Source organism: Chiloscyllium plagiosum, chromosome 32, assembly GCF_004010195.1.
Source record: "Chiloscyllium plagiosum isolate BGI_BamShark_2017 chromosome 32, ASM401019v2, whole genome shotgun sequence".
NCBI classification, from domain to species: Eukaryota; Metazoa; Chordata; class Chondrichthyes; order Orectolobiformes; family Hemiscylliidae; genus Chiloscyllium; species Chiloscyllium plagiosum.
The window spans coordinates 34,721,025-34,745,331 of record NC_057741.1 but is presented as its reverse complement, the minus strand read 5'-3'; the positions used below and the strand labels follow the sequence as shown (position 1 = coordinate 34,745,331).

General features: G+C 42.1%; 1 protein-coding gene across 2 annotated transcripts in view; it reads right to left on the bottom strand.

Annotated features, from left to right (window-relative positions):
• Window positions 1-24,307, bottom strand: part of grid2 (glutamate receptor, ionotropic, delta 2) — a 979,554-nt gene that overhangs the window by 83,221 nt on the left and 872,026 nt on the right. For both annotated transcript variants that reach the window (XM_043674401.1, XM_043674402.1), the window contains one exon: window positions 10,907-11,102. In XM_043674401.1, the coding sequence (XP_043530336.1) occupies window positions 10,907-11,102 (196 nt within the window). The remainder of the gene's footprint in view (window positions 1-10,906; window positions 11,103-24,307) is intronic.

The window sequence follows — 24,307 nt, the reverse complement described above, 5'->3', positions numbered from 1 at the left end:
ATAGTGATCAATCCAGATTTAAGGAAAAGATAGATAAATGCATGAGGGTGGAAGGAGGGAAATGAAATGCCGATAGAATGAGATGAAGTAAAATTGAAGATGGCTCATATACTCTGTAAACACTGGCAAAGTCCAGTTAGAATAAGCGGTCCTTTTGTGTAATTTATATAACTGGCAATGCCTAAAGCTGAGCAAAACCATTTCCAATCTCAGTGTCTTGTATGACCATGAGGTTAGCCACCAACCCTGTCTACTTCAAGACTGTTTGCTTCTCCATCTATAGATCTCTCCATTATGACCTGCATCAGCATGTCTACCACTGAAAACCTTAGGCATGCTTTGCTATCTATCCTCTAGGCTGGACTATAACAAGATTTTCCTGGATGGCCTCTCATGTGCCACCCCATAGAAACATGCTCAACGAATATTCTGTTGCCTACATTTTAATATGTACCAAGGATTGTTTACCCTTTCTGTCTGTGCTTGCTGACTGACATTGGCTCTCGGTCCAACAATATCTCAATTATATAGTATCCTTGCTTTCAAACCCCTCCCTGTCCTCAGCCTCCCCTATCTCTGTACCCTTCTCCAGCCTTACACTTCTTTGAGAGCTCTGCACTCTTCCAATTCTTGTTGTGCATCCATGATTTTATCCAATCATAGAGCCATAGAGTCGTACGGCATAGATACACACCCTTCGGTCCAACTAGTCCATGCTGACCATGCTCCCAAACTAAACTCATCCCACTTGCCTGCATTTGGCCCATATCCCTCCAAATCTTTCCTATTCATATATTTATCCAAATGTCTTTTAAATGTTGTAACTGGATCTGCATCCATCACTTTCCCTGGCAGTTCATTCCACACACAAACCAATCTCTGTGTAAAAGCATTGCCCCTTATGTCCTTTTTAAAACTTTCTTCTCTCATCTGAAAATTATGTCCCGTAGTTTTGAAATCCCTTACCCCAGGGAAAAGATCCTTGGTATTCACCTTATTTATACCCTTCATAATTTTATAAACCTCTATAAGGTCACCCCACAATCTCCTACACTCCGGTGAATAATGCTCTAGTCTATCCAGCCTATTTTTATAACTCAAACCCTCCATTCCCGGTGACATCCTGGTAAATCTTTTGTGAAACCTCTCCAGCTTAATAATATCCTTCCTATAACAGGGTGACCAGAACTGCATCACATCACTGGCACCTGCTTTCAGTTATCTATAGTTCCTAAGCGTTGAAAACCCCTCTTCACCCATTACTGTCTCTCTAATTCTCTCTCCTCCTTTGGATACCACATTTGACCAAGCTCTTGATCAGTTATCCTTGGTGTCTCCCTCTGTGGTTCAATTTCAATATATTTGTACATGCTTTATACATGTTTTATTGAACATCTTCCTTCAATAAGGTACTATATAAATGCAAGTTGTTCTTATACTTTTATCCAGTTGCTACCACTCCTCTATGTTAAATTACTTTCGGTTGGAAACAGGGAAGAGTAGCGCCCATTTAAAAAGGAAATTAGGCAAAATATTTCCTCTCAGAGCCTCTTGAGTCCCAGGAACACGAACTGAAAAGGCAGTGGAAGCAGAGTTCTTGAATATTTTTAAGCCCAGGGAATATAGATTCATGTTATGGATGTAGGTTTGCTCGCTGAGCTGGAAAGTTCAGTTTCAGACGTTTTGTCACCATACTAGGTAAAATCATCAGTGAGCCTCTGGATGAAACACTGGTGGTATGGTCTGTTTTTTATTTATGTGTTTAGGTTTCCTTGGGTTGGTGATGTCATCTCACGTTGTGATGTTATTTCCTGTGGTGACGTTACTTCCGGTTCTTTTTCAGTTAAGCAAAGTAATGAGAGATTGTCAGGACGAGGCAGGAAGGTGACTTTGAGGTTACACTATGACTTTATTGAGTGGTGGAGAAGCCTTGAGGGACTGAATGACCCAATAACAGTTCCAAATTCACATGATTGCAGTAATAAAGTGGTTTAGAAACCCATGCAGAATACAGAAGGACCAAGTGAACTTGGACTTTGACTGGATGGTTTGGAAGCTGAACAAGATACGAGAGAGGAAGCAACAACAGCGAGATGACCATGTCTGATAGAACGTCAGTGTGCCGAGTGGTCTGTCTTCCTGCAAGCAGTTACAGACGATGATCAACAAGACCAAAGATTCCAACACATGTGTGGGAAAAAAAAAATGTAATTTGCAAACTAGATAATGTGGAAATGTTACTGTGTGTGTATGGTTTTGAATAAGTCATTGAGTTAGTCACAGCTGCACAGACTGTGGGTAGAGAAAGTTATAACTGTCACATTACCCAAAGCAAAAAGCACAGAGATAAAACCATCTTTGCATGGCTTTCCTTCTGCAGTTTGGCTGATCCTGTAGGCTAATTACACTTTGCCCTGCAAGTCCTGTTGATTAACTATTGATTGCTCCTCTATTTCCATGTTTTCTTGATGTCTTGAATTAACAAAGAACTAAGAGTCATAGTATCCAGAATAGAATGTGAACCAATTGCTAGGAATTCTTCAGATTAATTGTATGGTTAATGCTGCAAGTTGTCGATCTGAAATACACTATCTGAAAGGGTGGCAAAGTCAGATTCAACATGAGCCATTTAAAAAAAGAAACAAATTGGATAAATATCGAACGACTAATTGTTTTCAGCCAAAGACAGTGCTGTGAGATGGACCGGATAGCTCTTACAAAGAGCTAGCACAGATACGATGGGCTAAATGGCCTTCTCTTGCAGGAGCTGGATCAGTCTATGAATCTTCCTCTCAACTGACAATCAGACAAAAATTAAAATAAGACTAAATTCCCTGATCCAGCTAATATTAACTTCATTTGTCAAAGGTAAGAGAAAAAAACACTTGACTTCGGAGATTGGGAGGTTGAGATCAAATAGATTGTGACATTAAATCCCCAAGATGCAGGTATGCCTGAATGCAAACAAACCCTTTCCTATCTACTACCTCACAGTCCACTCCTTGTAATCTGCAAATACATTTAGCTTACTTGGTAATTCATTTTTAACTCTGTTTCATACCCCTGTGATGGCAGACAAAAATACGAGTGGGATTTTCCTCACAAAAGAAAGTGATTGAAATGACACAGGTATTTTGTATGAAAAATGCACATTTAAAACTTTTGCGGAGGTGGAGCTGAATGTGTGGGCAACATAATGGAGACTTTAACGCTTTATTAACTGTCCCCCTTTTGCTCATTTTGGTTCATATTATGAGAGAATTTGGAGTCAGAATTTCTATCATGCGATTACACTGTAATTACATGCTTGGTGGGTGGTGAATTTACTGAGTTGCTCACCGATGCAAAAGGTATCTGGAGAGGGCCTTATGTGAGGCTTTCCTCATCTAATTCAGTTTACTAATTGGTCCATAATTGGCATATGTCCCAGGCAATATGTGGGAGCACATGGAAATTAAGTGCATTGTTTAAACAGACAGATCTGGGGGTTGCCTGTAACCAGATAAGGAAACAGCATCACATTGCTTGTCCACTTAACTGTCAGCTGACATCGCTCTCTTTTTCCACAATCTGATACTTTGCAGAATGTCCACTACAGAAGAGAGTGGAATACACAATCATGGCCACTCTCAAATCCTGGAGGATTGATAATTTGTGGTAAAATCCACCCATTGATTAGCAAGGTTTATATTGTGGCCATACTCACTGGAATAATTTGCTATGTCTTAGGTAGATTCACTGCCAGCACTACAGCATGATGGCTCAGTGGTTAGCACTGCTGCCTCACAGTGCTAGGGACCTGGGTTCAATTCCAGCCTCGGGTGACTGTCTGTGTGGTGTCTGCACATTCTCCCTTTGTCTGTGTGGATTTCTTCCAGCTGCTCTGGTTTCCTCCCACAGTCCAAGGATGTGCAGGTCAGGTGAATTAGCTATGCTAAATTGCCCATAGAGTTAGGTGCATTAGTCAGGGAGAATGGGTCTGGGTAAGTTACTCTTTAGAAGGTCGGTGTGGACTAGTTTCCACACTGTAGGTAATCTAAGCAATCCTTCTTATTAATATGAGTCTAAGTGGGGAAGCATACACACACAATGCCTTCATCACAATATTGCATTAATCTTGATTAAGGTTTATTACATGGTACTCAATAACTAGTTATATTATATTTTAGTTATGCGATGGTCATTGGGTGCGACTTATGGGTAAATACACATACATGGGCTGGACACTTGCAAGTGCACCTGCAACTGAGAAATGCAGCAATGCACAAACCCATGGGCCAAGCGAACTCTTCCTCTGCTGCAAATAATGTAATTTCATCAAAGGTTTCTTATCGAAACTCTTTGCAAAACTTGGAAACTTTGCTGTGCAGACTTCATGCAACTGGGAAATCCTGGCTAAACCACTCAAGCTACAACCTTGCAAACTTGATCATGTTAAGAAATGGCGGTGTGGCAGAACCTTTAACCCTCCAAAATGACTCAGCAACCAAGCAATCAAAAAGATGACACAGAATTTCAATCCGTTCAAGAAAATGATTGCTTCTTTTCTCACCTAAAGGGCAGTCTACAGCAAAGTTGAATAGTAACTATTATGGTGTCATGTCAAACTCTAGTTCAATAATATCCCCAGATACAATTGCAGAAAGAAATTATATTTTCACTTTGCTGTACAGTTATTACATTTTCAGTGGAAAATGGTTAGCAACATACTGTCTGGAAGTTTTTGAAAAACTGAAATAAAGTGTGCAACAAGCCAGGGTTTAAATATTAAAGAATTTGTCTCTAGTGGCATTATTAACATGCACAAGCGAAACATTTATAAAGAACGTTAGATCTGTTCTAGCTGGCTTGGGTGCTTGTTAGAATTGGATAGGTGGTTAGCAAAATTGGGTTCACACCAACAAAACAGTTTTTGACCCTCATTCCAACTGAGGTAGATGTAGAAGCTGCCTCCTCACCCTACCTGAAGCAAATATTATGTCACTTTGCTGTGAGTAATCATCGAGGTGCTACATTCAGGTAGGGGATTCAATGAATCAGTAGAACTCTTTCACGTCAGAGGGGGCTGTAGTGGTTGGAACATTACATTTCTTCAAAGGCTGATATAGACAGATTTTAAATGCAGGAATCAAGCATTATGGGGAAAGGGCAGGAAAGTGGAGTTGAGGTTGAGGACATCAGCCATCATTACATAAAATGGTGGAGCAGACTCAATAGCCTACTCCTGCTCCTGTGTCATATAGCCTTATGGTCTAACTTAAGTACACAACAACTGGTTTGGTTACAATTACTATTCTCCCACTGAAATTGTAGAGATGGGATATCATTTGGAATGTTGATAGTCCTGTGAGATTTAGAGGAAGCTCAGCAGTCATAGAACATAGAATATTCCAGCGCAGTACAGGTCCTTCGGTCCTTAATGTTGCACAAAACTGTGAAACCAATCTGAAGCCCATCTAACCTATACTATTCCATTTTCATCCATATGTTTATCCAATGGCAATGCCACATTATGTATACACGTCAGAACCCTCCCTAGTGACTCTGATGTTCCTCCTTTGGTATGTTTTCAGATGGTTTGTGTCAGCTCTTGGGTGCCAATTGGTAGGTAACTTGCACCTAAGACGACACTTTTTGCAATGAATGTAAATTGCCTTTTTTTTCACTGGATTGTTCCAAATCCATGACCAGTAAAGCTTAAAAATGAATTGATCATCAAGAATTCCAATGAGTGCTCTGACCACTGTACCTCAGGTGATAAGTCTGTGAATTGGGAAGTTAATTCCCAGAGAATCTACTTGAGGTGAGGGCAGGATTCAGGAAGACTCTTGACAACCTTTTTATTGTAAACATATCTGTCAGGTAAATTTGCACATTAATAAGCCACTTGGGGGAGATACCAGGAGAAGGAAACTATGGGACTTCATGTCATGCCTTCAGGGACAGAATTGAAAGAAATGCAACATCTACATATTTATCAGCTGAACAGAGAAATCACGCGATTTCTACATATCACAACTGTTTAGACTCTGAAAAATGTGACAGCTTCAACTTTAACTGCACCTTTAACTGCATAAAATGTCTCAAGTATCCTTCATAGAGATGAAAACAATCACAACTTTAGTGAAAGAAGATTTAAAGGTGCAAGTTGAACAGATGGGAAGCTTTGAAAAGTAAGGAGGGGTAACAAAGCAAAGGGTCCAATTATGAGTGCTCCAATTGTGGACCAAGAGCTATTGCATCCACAGTGGAGTGGATGTTCAGTCAAATGTCTGGAGGGTACACAATGGAAGATCAGCACTTGTGAAAGGCTGTTGATTAAAGAAGGTGCAAGACCATTGTTGTGGGGGACAGAGTCTGCAGGGAAGGATGGTGAAATGGATTCATTGCAAGATCGGCACTTGAGCTTACTGAAGGTAAGATGTGGAGAGGAATATAATGGAGCCTAGCTGGTTGGGGATTACAGTTTTGGGTGAGTTTCAATTTCTGAAGGGCAGAATGTATGATGGCAGCAAGGAGCCCTTAGAGAGAGTGGAGTCCACAAGTGATAGAGGATGATGATTGCTTTCAGTTGCTGTTGTTACAAATGAAGGCCGAGAGGCTTGCACAATGGGAATAGGTGCTCTAATCAATGCTGGTATGTCGAACCAAACAGAACATCAAGGTTGGTACCCTCAGATAAAGGTCAAGGAGTCAACCAGGTACAGGAATGGTGATAGGAGCCAACATTCAGTGTTCTTTTAGTGACCTTGAACAAAATGCCCTGAGTCTTGCAGATATTGAATTGACGCGTCGTTAGCTAACAGCAAAATTGATTGAGGCATGCAGATTTGTGGAGGATGGGTAGATGATTGCATGCTTCAGAAAAACCATCCTCAGATCTATGAATGATGAATAATGCAGCTGACAACAAGGAAGAGATTTCTAGTCATACCTGAGGTGACTTTCGAAAGGCAGGAGGAGTAGCCATTGAAGGTGACATACTAACCTTTTGGACAGGTAGTAGTCAGCCCAGGCCTAAAATAATGAAATGGATGTTGGAGGACAATAGAGTGATCGAGCAGGCAGGAAGGTCAAGAAAGGTGAGAAGGGGTGCCATGTTTGGCTGCAGTGACATTTGACCCAGGCAGTTCCAGGCATTGTGTGCTGAGTCCATACTGAAATTAATATTTGCTTCAGTGTAAGTGGTGATGCTCTGTAAAATTTACCTCAAACCAAATTGTAAAAAACTCCTTTATATTACTGAATTGGCATCAACAATTGCCGTACAACCACTGGCATTCCTCTTAACATATTCCAGCCACCTCCGCAGTTTGCTAAAATCTTCAGTGCTGGTGTTTCAAAGGAATCAGCCCCGTGATACAATATAAGTCAAGCACAAATGCATAAAGTATACATACAAAATAATATAGCTCTCAGCCTTGCAGAACGAGCAGCATCATAAATAATGTATCATCAGTCATGCCTGTCATTTAATGATGTGCTACGCATCATTCACTTATAATAGTACAATGTACTTAATGACAGAGGACAAAGTTGGTACTATCACAGACATGTTAACTTAAAAGTTCTATGTATTAAGCAGAAGTCAGTATTAACTGAAGTGATATAGGACTGGCAGAAATCCTAAGACTCTTGAAATTCTTGATTCATTCTTTGGAACCATCAAGATACTAGCTTCTAGCTTCCAACTCCAAGATAACTTAAAATTCTGCTGTTCACCATGTGTTTCTATCGCCCTGTCTCCATAAACTCTAATGCCTCTTGTCTAAATCTATCGATCTTAATCTTGAATGCACTAACAACTGATCATCCATAGCCCTCTAGGTAGACAATACAAAGCCTCAAAGCCATCTGAATGAAGAAATATGTTCTTATCTCAGTCCTAAATAGCAGACCACCCTGTCCTGAGATTACAATCTCTAGTTTTAGACTCTCTCAAGCAGGGAAACAGCACCTTAGTTCCTACCATGTTAAGCCTTATAAGATATGGGTGGCACGGTGGCGCATTGGTTAGCACTGCTACCTCACAGCAACAGAGACCCAGGTTCAATTCCTGCGTCAGGTGACTGTCTGTGTGGAGTTTGCACATTGTCTGCGTGGGTTCCCTTCGGGTGCTCTGGTTTCCTCACACAATCCAAAAAAGCGCAGGTTAGGTGAATTGGTCACGCTAAATTTCCTGTAGTGTTAGGTGAAGGGGGAATGGGTTGGTGTGTGGACTGGTTGGGCTGAAGGGCCTGTTTCCACACTGTAAGTAATCTAATTGTACATATTTCATTGAGACAAGTTTTTGTTCTTATAAACTCTGAAGAGTACAAACCTCTTGTCAACTGACCTTCTCAACTCATTTGACTGTATGTAAATTGAGTTTTCACCAATCTTCTGCCAAAGTTAATCCAGCTGACTAAAGAATGTGCAATGAATTCTATCCCTGAGTTGCCTTTGCAATCCATATGAAACTGTGGTTCTGTTCGCCGAGCTGGAAGTTTTTGTTGCAAACGTTTCGTCCCCTGTCTAGGTGACATCCTCAGTGCGTGGGAGCCTCCTGTGAAGTGCTTCTGTGGTGTTTCCTCTGGCATTTATAGTGGCCTGTCCCTGCCGCTTCCGGTTGTCAGTTTCAGCTGTCCGCTGTAGTGGCCGGTATATTGGGTACAGGTCTATGTTTTTGTTGATGGAGTTTGTGGATGAGTGCCACGCTTCTAGGAATTCCCTGGCTGTTCTTTGTTTCGCTTGCCCTATAATGGTAGTGTTGTCCCAGTCAAATTCATGTTGCTTGTCGTCTGCGTGTGTGGCTACTAAGGATAGCTGGTCGTGGCGTCTCGTGGCTAGTTGATGTTCATGGATGCGGATCGTTAGCTGTCTTCCTGTTTGTCCTACATAGTGTTTTGTGCAGTCCTTGCATGCAATTTTGTACACTACATTAGTTTTACTCATGCTGGGTATCGGGTCCTTCGTTTTGGTGAGTTGTTGTCTGAGAGTGGCTGTTGGTTTGTGTACTGTTATAAGTCCTAGTGGTCGCAGTAGTCTGGCTGTCAGTTCGGAAATGCTCTTAATGTATGGTAGTGTGGCTAGTCCTTTGGGTTGCGGAATGTCCTCGTCCCGTTGTCTTACACTTAGGCATCAGTCCCAAGCAAGGACTGCACAACTGGGACAACACTACTATTATAGGGCAAGCGAAACAAAGAACAGCCAGGGAATTCCTAGAAGCATGGCACTCATCCACAAACTCCATCAACAAACACATAGACCTGGACCCAATATACCGGCCACTACAGCGGACAGCTGAAACTGACAACCGGAAGCGGCAGGGACAGGCCACTATAAATGCCGGAGGAAACACTACAGAAGCGCTTCACAGGAGGCTCCCAAGCACTGAGGATGTCACCTAGACAGGGGACGAAACGTTTGCAACAAAAACTTCCAGCTCGGCGAACAGAACCACAGCAACGAGCACCCAAGCTACAAATCTTCTCACAAATTTTGAATCCATATGAAACAGTTAGGGATGTCTCCTGCTCTGTATAAAGATGAAACAGTTGTTTCTGAAGCTACAAATTCATATCAGCAAATTACTTCTTCCCCCCACCATCTAAATATATCCCTCAGTTCAAAATATTCCAACACACTAAAATTGTCAACCACAGTGTGTTAATGATTTGGAGGTGCCGATGTTGGACCAGGGTGTGTACAAAGTTAAAAATCACACAACACCAGGTTATCAACCACCTGATGAAGTAGCGGCGCTCCAAAAGCTAGTGCTTCCAAGTAAACCTGTTGGACTGTAACCCAGTGTTGTATGATTTTAACAGTGTGTTAAGGGAGGGCTTTCTTGAAGTTTGCAAGAAATCACAAAGGAAAAAGCATAATGGATAAACATATAAATGAAGAGATTGCATTTTTCTAAATTGTTATTAGAAACCAATGACAATTCAGTAAAGACATTCTTTAAATGAGGAACGTATAGTTAGGTAAGAATACTTAAGGCTTAGAAATAAGGCACTTGCCCCAACATATCTATGTTGACCTTAAGTTTCATATGAGCCTTCTTCCACCCCTCTTCATCTCAACCTATCAACATATCCTGTCCTTCCTTGTTGCTTTGTGTGTGTTATCAAGTTTCACCTGTAATGCATCTATGCTATTCACCCTCACTGTCATCTGTAACAGTGAATTCTACATTCGCTGAGTAGAGAAGTGGATCCTGAATTTACTTTACTAGTTTAGGTGACTATCTTGGATCACTCTTTGGGCATCTCTTCTAGAGAATTAGAATCACAGCTTGTTCACTTTTCAGGATTGGTACGATGTCCTAGTTCTGAAATCATTCTGGTAGATCTTTCTTGCATCTCTAGTGTGTTATATCACACAGATTTGAGGCTGAGTTAGATTTTTTAATCCATAAGGGAATCAGGGGTTATGGGGAAAAGACAAGAAAGTGGAGTTGAGGATTATCAGATCGACCGTGATCTCATCAAATGGCAAAGCAGACTTGATGGCCTGACTGGTTCCTCAGTCGTATGTTTAGGACATAATGTTGTTGCTAACGAGGGAGAAAGATAAGGAGCAGAATGTGGGAAAACTGAGAAGTGACCATTTTAGTTCTATTATCATGGCCTTTTGCTGGAAGGCAAAATCATGGCTGTCCACTTTCCCTTTCAGCTGAAAGAATGATGTTGTACGTGTGATTACATTTGAATGAAGAACACTATCTGTTTCACAAATGGAACAGAAAGGGCAATAAAATAATTGAAATCACTGCTCAGGGCGAGATTCAAACTCCAGGTATCTAGCTTCCTGTTTACAGTTCTCAGTCTCCCAAATACAATCATTAGCCAGTACACAACAATCTCATACTTAGGCGAATAATATACAATTGATGGAAAGACATGAAAGAAATGTACTGTACCCTTCGAATGCCTTCCTGGGAATCCTTGACCGATGTTTCTGTGCCGTTACCTTTGTTGATCATCCTCCACATTTGGGCGTACATATTGTCCCTCTCAAAGGGGTTCATTCCTTTCACACGGACATGCTCATATACTGCTGACTCCATTACTGTGCCGTAGGGAATGTCTGTTTGCTTGGATAGATCTTGCAGGGACCTTGAGTTGACAGAAACGACAGGATAAATAAACACGGCCCCATTCAAAAAAATAAATCCCACTGGCTCAGCATAAAGTTAAGTGTGGATTACCCATGTCCAAAAACACTTACATTTTACTGAAGGACAACTGTAAGGCACAATAGGTTTACAATTGATTGATGAAACATTTTGTTGATCTTTGAAGTACTTGTTTGGGAACCTATGAGTAGAACTTTCAGTTGTCAATGCGGCACAGATAGTTTTGCAAGGCACATGCCAATGGGGTCAAGGAAAGACCAGCCTTTGGATTATAGTACATTTACAATCTCACAGTAACATAGACGCATAGAGATATACAGCATGAAAACAGACACTTCAGTCCAACTTGTCTTATGCGGAAAGTCAGGAGGCATGGGATAGAGGGAAATTTGGCCAGTTGGATAGAAAACTGGCTAACCGGTCGAAGTCAGAGAGTGGTGGTAGATGGTAAATATTCAGCCTGGAACCCAGTTACAAGTGGAGTTCCGCAGGGATCAGTTCTGGGTCCTCTGCTGTTTGTAATTTTTATTAATGACTTGGAAGAGGGAGTCGAAGGGTGGGTCAGTAAATTTGCAGATGATACATGCGGAATTCAGGGTTAATGGTAGGGTTCTTAGTCAGGTGGAGGAACAGAGGGATCTTGGGGTCTATGTACATAGATCTTTGAAGGTTGCCACTCAGGTGGATAGAGTTTGTAAGAAGGCCTATGGAGTATTATCGTTCATTAGCAGAGGGATTGAATTCAAGAGTCGTGAAGTGATGTTGCAACTGTACAAGACCTTGGTTAGGCCACATTTGGAGTACTGTGTGCAGTTCTGGTCGCCTCACTTTAGGAAAGATGTGGAAGCTTTGGAGAGGGTGCAGAGAAGATTTACCAGGATGTTGCCTGGAATGGAGAATAGGTCGTATGAGGATAGGTTGAGAGTGCTAGGCCTTTTCTCATTGGAACGGCGAAGGATGATAGAGGTTTATAAGATGATCAGAGGAATAGATAGAGCAGACAGTCAGAAATTTTTTCCCCGGGTACAACAGAGTGTTACAAGGGGACATAAATTTAAGGTGAAGGGTGGAAGGTATAGGGGAGATGTCAAGGGTGGGTTCTTTACCCAGAGAGTGGTGGGGGCACGGAATGCGCTGCCACATGGATGGGTGCTTAAGCTAGGACAAATGTTCGGCACAACATCGTGGGCTGAAGGGCCTGTTCTGTGCTGTATTGTTCTATGTTCTATGTTCTATGTTGTCCATGCCAACCAGATATCCTAAATTAATCTCAGCCCATCTGCCAGCATTTGGCTTATATCCCTCTACGACTTGATGAGAACTTGGTCTACCTGGAACTTGGTCATGGTGGGAAATTTCCAGGCAGAAGCAGATGTCTCAAAGCATTCCTGAAGCAGTTAAATATTTCTGTTCACTCATAGCAGTCTCTGCCTTGCGATGGACCAAAATAGAAAAGGCTCATTTGGGAAGAAACTAATCACATTGAGAGATTTTGTACGTAACATGCAGAGGGAAAGTTGAGTCAATATAGGCAATGCATAAATCTCCAAACAGCTCGATGACCTGACCCTTCAAGTACAAATGTGCCACCCATCACACCCCCAATGTATGACCGAATCTGCAGATCATGCATTGACCTTATCAGGTACCTCAGAATCTATCAAGCAGGAGTGAAGCAAGTCAACAAAAGACCATAGAAAGAGGAAATAAGTACAACACTGCAGGGAAGGAGGTAAAATAAAAGGATTCGACAACTTGAAGTGCTGTCTTCTGCTTACACAGGTGAGAGATCCATTGATGAAGCCCTCATCCAGAGATTTGCTACCTCTGGTCTCAATTGCTGTAAGATGCCCCACTCTAAAAATACCTCAACATTAAACTATCAGCATTGTTTTTTCCAAGTCCTTCTATGAACTTGCCCTGTCATAGGGACAAGTGTAATGACCTCTAGCATGACAACTCTCTGAGATATTTCTGATCATTTAACTCTTGTCTTCACTGTGTTTGATTTTCACCGCTCCACCATGAGTGGCTGTGTCTTACCTGGGCCTTAACTTTGGAATTCCCTCTCTAAACCTCTCTGAGCCTTTGCCTCTGCTCCCTTTAGAAATTTCTGAAAACCTTGGTCCAAGCCTGTCTTAACATTTCCTTATGTTGCTTGATGTCTAAATCTCTTTGCTAACTCTCCTGTGAGATGTTTTTTGCTTTGTAAAAGGTGCAATATAAATGCAATTGTTGTTGCTGTCACTATGAGGGGCGTTGGTCAAGGTTTTAAAGCAGGCTGCTTTCCCTCTTGATTGGTCTGCAAAGGAAACCAAAGAAAGAAAATGGATAAATGAAAACTCTTTGATTTCATTTGCTTTATTTACCAATCATTAATCATTGTCATGGATTGGGCATACCATAAGACATTAAGAATTAGGAAAAGGAGCAGACTGTTCCATCCCTTGAGCCGGCTCTACCATTCAATAGGATCATGGCTGATCTGACATTCCTCACACCCAATCTCCTGCATTTCCCCAGAACCTGTCATTTCCTGACTGATCAAGAATCTGTCTCAGCCTTCAATGTACACAAGGACTCTGTCCCCACAGCTCTCTGTGGCAAGGAGTTTCAAAGACTCACAACCCTCTGAAAGAACAAATTCCTCCTCATCTGAGTCTTAAATTGGTGCCCCTTTATTCTGAGACTATGCCCTCATGAGACTCTTCATGAAGGGAAACATCCTCTCAGCATTTACTCTGTCAAGCCCCTTAAGAAACCTATATATTTCAGTGAGATCACCTCATTCTTTTAGCCTCACAACCTGTTGAATCTTTGTCTAAATCCATGTTGAAGTTGATGTTCACCCTTAACCCACTTTCTGATTCAACAATCATGAACTTTCTTCTTCACACACACACCACTGGAAATCTTTTTAAAAGTTACAGCAGTTTTCAATAAGGCATGACGTTTTTTTAATCACAATGTACATGAATAAATTTTATGAACAATGGAGCTGGCCTGTAGAATTAATTTGATATTAATGAAATGCTGCTAACTGATGAGGCAGCAGAATTTTTAGGCCAAACCTTTTTAATAATGAATTTTTATAAAAGTCTTGATGAAATATTTTTAGCTTCTACCTTCACCCATATTTATATCCTCGACTTCAATTTGCTTAGTACAAATATTTTTAAAAGTGATTCCATTTCAGTGTTTTGCTGTTCCTTGTACTTCTTTTAACTTAGGGGACTTGATTTGTTCCTCATAATGTAGCGGACATGACCCTGGACAAATGGAGTGAAGGTTGGTGACCACTTTGGGAAAAATTTGCATTCAGTCTGCAAGCATGGTCCTGAGTTTCTGGTCAATGCATAATTTGATAGTCCCTCTTGCTCTCTCACTGAGTTCTATATCCTTGGCCTGCACTAATGAAATTCAACACAAGCCTATGAAGTCAACTCAAGGGAACGCCACACTTTTAGTCCAATGAGAAGTCATTAGACTTGAAGCGTTAATGCAAAGATTAGAGAGTCATAGAGTCATAGAGATGTACAGCACCTTCTGTTCACCTCGTCCATGCCGACCAGATATCTGAAATAAATCTCATCCCATTTGCTTGGCCCATATCCCTCTAAATCCTTCCTATTCATATACCCATCCAGATGCCTTTTAAATATTGTAATTGTACCAGCCTCCACCACCTTCTCTGGTAGCTCATACCATACATGCACCACTCTCTATGTGAAAAAGTTGCCCCTTAGTTCCCTTTTAAATCTTTCCCCTCTCATCCTAAACCTATGTCCTCTAGTTCTGGACTCCCCCACCCCAGGGAAAAGACTTTGGCTATTCATCCTATCCATGATTTTATAAACCTCTATAAAATCACCCCTCAGCCTCCAAAGCTCAAGCCTATTCAGCGTCTCCCTAAAGCTTGAACTCTCAAATCTTAGCAACATCCTTGTAAATCTTTTCTGAACCCTTTCAAATTTCACAACATCCTTCCTATAGGAAGGAGACCAGAATTGCACACAATATTGTAGAAGTGGCCTAACTGATGTCCTGTACAGTTCCAACATGGCCTCCCAACTCCTATACTTGATATTCTGGCCAATAAAGGAAAGCATACCAAATGCCTTCTTCATTATTCTATCCACCTGTGACTTCACTTTCAAGGAACTATGAACCTGAACTCCAAGCTGTCTTTGTTTAGCAACACTCCCTAGGACCTTACCATTAAGTCTATAAGTCCTGTCCTGATTTGCCTTTGCAAAATGCAGTTCCTCACATTTATCTAAATTAAACTAAATTAAACATTAACTCTATTTCTCTCTTCACTGATGCTGCAAGATCTGCTGAGCCTCTACTGCATTTTCTGCTTTTATTTTTACCACCTGTGATTTTGCTACCAAACCACACTGACTGAGAACTATTTTCTTGTCAATTCACTGTCCCTGGGTCAGCATCCCTCCCTTCAGCACTGTGGATGTGTCTACAATCTGGGGACTGTCATGGTTGAACAAGACAGCTCATAGGTAGAAGCTTTGAAGAGGGTACAAAAGAGTTTTGTTCATAGAATTCCTACAGTATGGAACAAGGCCATTCAGCCCAGCAAGCCCACACCAATTCTCTGGAGAACATCTCACCCAGAATAACCCCACTACCCTATTCCTGCATTACTCATGGCCAACCCACCGAACATGCACATCTTTGGACTGTAGGACGAAACCAGAGAACCTGGAGAAAACTCACGCAGACACAGGGAGAATGTCCACACAGACAATAGCTGGAGACTGAAATTGAACCCTGGCTGCTGGAACTGTGAGGCAGCAGTGCTAACAACTGAGCCACCATGCCACCCTATTTTAGGATGTTGCCTGGATTGGATTGGAGTGTATTAGCTGAAAGGAGAGTTTGGACAAACTGGGATTGTTTCGTTAGAGCATTGGAGGCTGAGGTCGACCTGATAAATGTATATAAAACTATGACAGCCATAGATAGGGTGGATAGTCTTTGTCCCAGGGTAGAAATGCTAAACACTAGGGGGGCATAGGTTGAAGATGAGAGGGGGAAAGTTTAAAGAAGATGTGCGAGGTATTTTATTTTACACAGAGTGTGGTAGGCATCCTAATGCACTACCAGAGGAGGTGATAGAAGCAGTTTAAGAGGCATTTAGACACACACATAGACAGGTAGTGAAGAGAGGGATATGGACGATGTGCAGATGGATGGAACTAGTTTAGATTGACATCATGGTTGGCACAGACATGGTGGGCCGAAGGGCCTGTTCTATGTCCTATTGTTCTCTCACCACCATCTCCAGGGAAGTTAGAGATGGCTATTTAATGTCGGCCCAGCCAGTGATGCCCGTCTCCTGTGATAGAGTTAATAAAAATCGAATATGTCATCTCTTTACAAAATAAAAGTTAATGCTTCTATCCTTTTTTATCCTCTTCCCAGCTGACTCCCAGTCTCTTTGGCAAAACTACTGATTTCATATTCTCACCTACCTCCAGAACAATAGCACCTACAACAGAATCACAACATTAATCTAAAATAAGGCATCAATTGCTTGATTGCTGCGGATTTACAGTTGAACTTAATGAAACCGAATATCACTGGAAAACGTCTTATAACACTTTCAGGGTTATTTATAGATTCAGGTTTTCATTGTTTGCAGCTCACCACCACCTTCTCAAGGGCAGTTAGGGATAAGCAATAGATGCTGGCCCAGCCAGCAATGCTCACATCCCTGAGGTTTGGGGGGATGTGGAGTCTGGTTGGGGGACAGGAGCAATGGGGCAGGAGGACTACAGGAGGGGAGGTCTTCCTGTTATTGCCCCAATAAAGACTGATAAGGGTGAGTTGTGGACAGACTTCACATCATGTCACCGATTTGTACACAACTGATGCCCGCCAATGACCTCCTGACCTGAGGAAGGATGTTCTGTCTGTACAGGGAGTACCATGAAGGTTAATCAGACTGATACCTGGGATGGCAGGGCTGAGGGATGAAGAGTAACTGGATCGGTTAGGAGTATGGCCATTGAAGTTTAGAGGGGGATTCTCATAGAAACCTGTAAAATCCTGACAGGACTAGACAGAGTAGATGCAGGAAGAATGTTCCGAATCATCAGAGAGTTCAGAACCAGGGGTCACTGCCTAAGTGTAGGGGGTAGGCCATTTTTGAGATTAGAAGAAATTTCTTCCCCCAGAGAGAGGTGAGCCTGTGGAGTTCTCTGCCATGGAAGCCACTTGAGACCAAAACATCGATATTTTCAAAAAGGAGTTAGATATAGTTCTTACCTCAAAAGGGATCAAAGGGCATGGGGAGGAAGCGGGAACAGGGCTCTGAGCTGGAAGATCAGCCAGGATTATTTTGAATGGTGGGGCAGGTATGAAGGGCCAAATTGCCTACTCCTGCTCCTAATTTCTGTGTTTCAAGGGTCTCACCTTGACGCTACTGAAATTCACCATCAGTGGGCATCTAGTCACCCCAGGGGTGGCCCAGTTCGGGGGACCGAGACAGAATACCACTCTCAGGATCCTTTATCCCTGGAAAGGCACTAAATTCCAGCATGTCTTTCACAGCTGGAGGTAGGAGGGCTTTTCCATGGGCTCTCCCACCAATGGGCTAGACCCCTGTCACCTTCATTAAATCCCAACGTCAGGTGCAGTGATGTATTTCTTCAAAAGAAGTCTGGTCTACTCAAAGTGAGAGTTGACAAGGCTCCCATACACAATAATAACCTACCAATGCCAAACTCACGGGGCTGGATTCCCTCTGGCTCTAATCCTGGCAAATACTCCTGCTCAAAATATTAACCTATGTTTTCTTTCCTTCTTCCACGTCCTTTTAACATCTGGAAGCCTAAACACTCCTCACGATGAGACCTTGGTGTTTAAGCCTGGACAGCTCTTTCCGTTATCAACTCCTTTGAGAGGGGCAGGGCACCTCAGTGAACGGTGCAGGGTGTAACCCCAGCAGTTGACTGTCCTTTTGACCAAAAACTCACCCATCAGCCACCTCAGCTTTGGGCAGGGTGGTGAGTGGGGCTCATATGAAAATACTGACGCTGATGGAAGCATTGCTGTTATACAATCTGGGGGTTCTGCTGAGTTCAGTTCTGTCTTTCTGCATGACTTCAGAAAGATCTGCCAAAGCCAACGCAAAAAGTCATGGAAATCTCCATTGCATACTACACCTTGCGCAAAACACATTTTCAGAATCTTTTGCAGTAGTTCAGGAGAAGAGTTGGACCTCATGTACAAATCTAGGCCCATGAATTTTCCTCCTATTTTTCAAGCTTTTGAGAAAGGTTTTAAACTGAAACTGGTTATCTTGGGGGACAAGGACTCTAATCAGAGTCTATTGACAGCTTTTGGAAGCAATTTTCTTTTGAACGTACCCAGAAACTGCAAATGGTTTCATATAGTTATTTCCAAGTCAGTTTCTTTTATTTAGAATTAACCTGCTCACAGACAGTTCATAGGACATTCTGGTTAAACATACTAATTTGCTTCTTCATAAGTCCACTTTTAGCTGTATCAATGAAACCACCTTGTTATCGCTCTTAAGTGTACAAATTAATATTTTTATAAAGCAACAGAAAATGTTTTTAAAATGCATTTTGAAATGATCTCTCATCTTGCTGTCTGGGTTTGTGCTCATTAGTATGCAAATGTAGCTCAAGTATGTTCAGATTGCTGAACGTGCCCTCAGTAGGCCTTCTATTGTGTGGCATATTTTGTACGGTTACAGACAGACATCAGAAGAATACAGAAGAGAGTACTATCACTTATCACCTTCTCCATCTCTTCTAGGGGTATGCTTGTTGCTGCTACTCTTGTGTGCAAACCAACTTGAAACAAATTTCAGGACCTCTTACACCTTTGTTCCACACTATCTCCTGTCCATCTGTTACTCCTTAATTAAAAGAACAATTCAAGGTCAAGTTGAGAATTCAACTTGCCTGTGCACTTGATTTTCTCCTCAAGGTTAACTTCATTTTACTCACTTACTTCTGAACTGTCATCAATGATGAGCAAAGACATGTACCTGTGCTCTGAGTCACTAGCTAGAGAAGCTGGTGCATTCATTAAAAATAAACTCTCTATTAAAGTTCCATTATAACCACCTAAAGGACACAGCTCGCATTTTTATTCCTGTTAATTTGTCGATGAGAAAGAAATGTGAACTTGTTGTATTCATTTCCTAATTGGGTTTCCTACCATAAAATTATATTCAAAGAAATTTAACAGCCTTAGGAAATGTGGCCTCATATACACATTGGAGGATAAAAAGCACACCAGGCACAATTTTCAGGAAAAAAAAAGCTCATTTTCTTCTGGTGCCCCAGCTAGTATTTATCCTTCAATAAACATCACAAAGAAACCATGTTGCCTTATTTTCATTCATATTGTTATCTTTGGAATCTTGATCAGTGGTGCTGGAAGAGCACAGCAATTCAGGCTGCTGTGCTGTCGGATGCTGCCTGAATTGCTGTGCTCTTCCAGCAAAACTGATCCAGAATCTGATTTCCAGCATCTGCATTCATTGTTTTTACATCTTTGGAATCTTGCTGTGCACACATTGGCTATCATGTTCCCCACAATGGTGATTGTTTTCTGAATGGACTTTGTTGGCCGTAACAGACTTTGGGACGTATTGAGATTGTGAAAGGCTCAATGTAAATGCAAATTGGTTTTGTTTCACTGAATACAACACTGCAATAGTCCACAGAAAAAGCTGGAGAGATTCGACAGGTCTGGTAGCATCTATGGAGAGAAAAACAGAGTTAACATTTTGGGTTTGATATGGCTCTTCTTCAGAACTCAGGATTTTCCAGCATCCACATTATTCTGCTTTTATTACAGTAGTTTACATTGGTCTGTAATCCTTAATGTTGACTTGCAAGGAATAAGAAGGTACACAAGTACACACTGAAATGAAGCAGATGAATACTGTAAACAGTCACACTTTGTATTTTTTTTCAATTGTATATTCTGTTTCTTATGATTCATCCTATTTTGCTGTTTTATTTTCATATCCAGCTCATCAAACCCAATAATCCTTCAGAAGATCAAAATAGCATTGGATTTGTTTTTTCTGTAAGTTATGCAGCACGGTGGCACAGTGGTTAGCACTGCTGCCTCACAGCGCCAGAGACCCAGGTTCAATTCCCACCTCAGGCAACTGTCTGTGTGGAGTTTGCACATTCTCCCCGTGTCTGACTGGGTTTCCTCCAGGTGCTCCGGTTTCCTCCCACAGTCCAAAAACGTGCAGTTTAGGTGAATTGGCCATGCTAAATTGCCGGTAGTGTTGGGGGAATGGGTCTGGGTGGGTTGCTCTTCGGAGGGTCGGTGTGGACTTGTTGGGCCAAAAGGCATGTTTCCACACTGTAAGTAATCTAATCTTAATACTTCAATCCAATTTGGAACAATAAAGACATGTTTTCCATAAATGTCGCAGGTTATGTTGCTCAGGCAATTTATTGTTCTGAATGGATGTTTCCTTTGATTAAAGGCATGAAAACTAAAACTGAAATGGATATGTAAATAAGATTTTGTCATTTATTTTTCTAAAAAAGTCAAGGTTAGGATTCTGAGTAGGTTCAAAATTTCACTTTGATCAGTCTGAAATTCGAAACTTCCAAACATAAAGTTGAATTTTATAAGTAAGAATTGGCATTTACACAGCACCTTCAGCAAAATAGAACATCCCTAAGTGCTTTGTCAGTATGAAATCAGACAAATCGTGACTTGTTGGCCAAAGCATGAGACGTTCAGACAGATGACAAAAAGATGCAAGCCTCAAGGAGGATCTTAAAGGAGGAGAGAATGTGTTGAGAGGTGGAAATGTTTGGAGAAGGAAATTTAAGGCACAAACAGCAGAAGGCTGGGGTGCCAAAAGTGGAATGAAGGAGATGGATTATAAAGTCAGAGTTTGGGGAATTCAAGGTCTTCTAAGGATTGGAGGGCTGGAGATAGTGACAGAGTCTAGAAGAGGCATTTAATATATCATGTTGTGCTACACAAGTCTATTCATGCAGAAAAATGCAAAATAAATGATCAACTCCCACATCCTTTTGTTTCAATTCAATGCATTTGCTCATCAGCTTCAGTGTGGTGAATTGCCATTTTTGGTTTCTTTATCACTTTTGATTTAGTGCCAGATTTCACTGAATTAAATGAACTGAATTCTAGTATCACAGCAATAGTCCTCCCTACCTCCAGAACCCTCATGATTTTGACAAATTCTCTCAAGTCTGCTAAGGTTAGAAGTCCTCAACTCTGACATTATCCATGAACTCATTTCTATTTGTATTCACTTTACCTCCACAAAACCATAAGACTATAAATATTTGAACAGAATTAGGCCATTTGGCCCAAGAAGTCTGCTGTACCATTTGATCATGGCTGATGTAACCTTTCATCACCTTTACTAATCAATGAGGTAAACTGTGCTCAGGACCTAAATAGAAAATAGAGGATGAAGCAGAAAGAGATGCGTGAAAGAATGGAGTGGATGCAGTGATAGATGCATGTGAGATTTGCGAAAAGCCACAGTAGATGATTTCACTTTGTTCAGGTTTTGTGGTTTACACTGAGAACTGCTGGATGTTGTGGTTGCGATTGATTTTATTTCAGAAGGGTGAAGAATGAGCAAGGCCATGGAAGGGATTTGGAACAGTGCTTAAAAATGAAGAAGGAATTTATTGATCAGTTTCCGAGAATTTTGAGTCAATCAGTAAACTTCTAAGCTTTGAATGTGGCAGAAACACATGGATGCAAGCTTCTGAAGTTACAAATAAATGAAATGCAAGATTACTCTTTAGTAGAACATTTAATCATGGTTCCCAAACAAAAACTCTTAACCTGACAATAATCTGAGACACTGACACCAGGCGAATCTTTGCGAGGTCTCTGTAGCAGATCTTATTCTCACATTTCTCATTACCGTTCCACACTTTTAAACCTAAATTCTAAGCTAACTTCAAATAATGTTTGAAGGGGCGGCACGGTGGCTCAGTGGTTAGCACTGCTGCCTCACAGCGCCAGGGACCCGGGATCGATTCCAGCCTCGGGCGACTGACTGTGTGGAGTTTGCACGTTCTCCCCGTGTCTGTGTGGGTTTCCTCCGGGTGCTCCGGTTTCCTCCCACAGTCCAAAGATATGCAGGTTAAGTGAATTGGTTATGCTAAATTGCCCGTAGAGTTAGGTGTATTAGTTAGGGGGAATGGGTCTGGGTGGGTTGCTCTTTGGAGGGTCGGTGCGGACTAGTTGGGCCAAAGGGCCTGTTTCCACACTGTAGGGAATCTAATCTAATCTAACGTTGATCTTGTTGCACACCTCCTCTGCAGCTGTAACCTTGTATGCCTCGCTCTGTCTAAGCATCTATGATCTGTATGTTCTTGTTTGCTATGATCTACCTGCACTGCTCACAAAACAAAACTTTTCACTGTACTTAGGTACATGTGACTACAATAAATCAAATCAAATCAAATCAAATTATATCAAATACCCTTACAACTCTCTGAGATTTCTATCCTTTTTGGATACTTGTCTCTTTTACAATGTCAATTTCTTTTGTTCTGGCTCTGGTGGCTTAGCTTCAGCCGCCTTAGGCCCTGAACTCTAGAACTCCCTACCTAATCTTTTCCATCTCTCCCGTTTATTTCACTCTCTCATCCTTAAGACACTCTTCAAACTCTCTCTCTCTCTCTTTCTCTGACCAAGACTTCCATCACTTTGGACGACAATGGTTCAAAAAGATACATCTCCATGACCCGATCGGCATGGACCAGTTTGGGCCAAAGGGCCTGTCTTCCTGCTGTAGCATTCTATGACTCTATGACCTTTTCAAGGGCAACTGAGGATGGGCAATAAATGTTGGCCAGCCAGCGATGCCCACAAAGTATTAGAAAAACGTGTCTCAATGTCATTGCTTAGAATCCTGTGGAGGATGGAGTTTCAGCCATTGGCTGGAGAACCTGAGTGGAGTGTGCATTCTTATGGTAGTTAAAGAAAGTGCTACCAGGGCACTTTGACAGCTTCACTTAATAGTTTTGATATCAACTTTGAGTCTCAGGAGAAGCTCACCCAGGTTTGTTGCACTGATGCAATAAGAGTTGGTTAGAAACTGAGAACTCTTAAATGAGTAGCACATCTCCTGACTCCACAAAACCTGTCCAGGAGTGTGATGGAATACTCCCCACTTGCCTGGATGGGTACAGCTCCAACAGCACTCAAAAAGCTTGACACCATCCAGGATGAGGCATCAGGACTGATTGCCAAGTGCTGATGTTTCCATGCATCAGCTGTCCCTGTTCTTCTGGCCAGGTCTGGATGGCACTGACATAGAATCATAGAGGTCTATAGGCTTTCGGCCCATCAAATCTGTGCCAGTCAAAACCACCACCTTACTATTTCAATCCTATTTTCCAGCATTTGGCCCATAGCCTTCCACCCCACTAATCCCCGGATACAGAGCATTATCCTCCACCATTTCTGCCAGACCCCACCCAGCCCTTTCAGCATTCCGCAGAGACCATTCTCTCCGTGACTCCCTCGTCAGATCCATGCCCTCCCACCAACCCACCCTCCTCTCCTGGCACCTTCCCTTGTCACCACAAGAATTGTAAAACCTGCGTCCACACCTCCCCACTCACCTCCAGCCAAGACCCCAAAAGATCCTTCCAAATCCAACAGAGATTTTTCCTGGACGTCCAAATACCTCATCTACTGTGTCCGTTGCTCTCAATGTGATCTCCTCTACATTTGGGAGACAGGACGCCAACTTGCTGAATGTTTCAGGGAACATCTCTGGGGCACATGCACCAAACAACCCCACTGCCCTGTTGCCGACCACTTTAACTCCCCCTCCCACTCCTCCAAGAACATGCAAGTCCTGGGCCTCCTCTACCACCAAACCCAAACCACCTGATGCCTGGAAGAAAAATGCATCATCTTCTGCCTTGGAACCCTCCAACCACACATGATCAACATCGATTTAAACAGTTTCCTCATCTTCCTTTCCCCCACCTTAAACCAGATCCCAACCTCCAACTCTGCACCGCCATCTTGAACTGTCTTGTCTATCTTACTTCCCACCTATCCACTTCACCCTCCCCTCCGACCTATCCCCATCACCCCCCAAATGCATCTACCTACCGCCTTCCTAGCTACCTCACCCCACCCCCC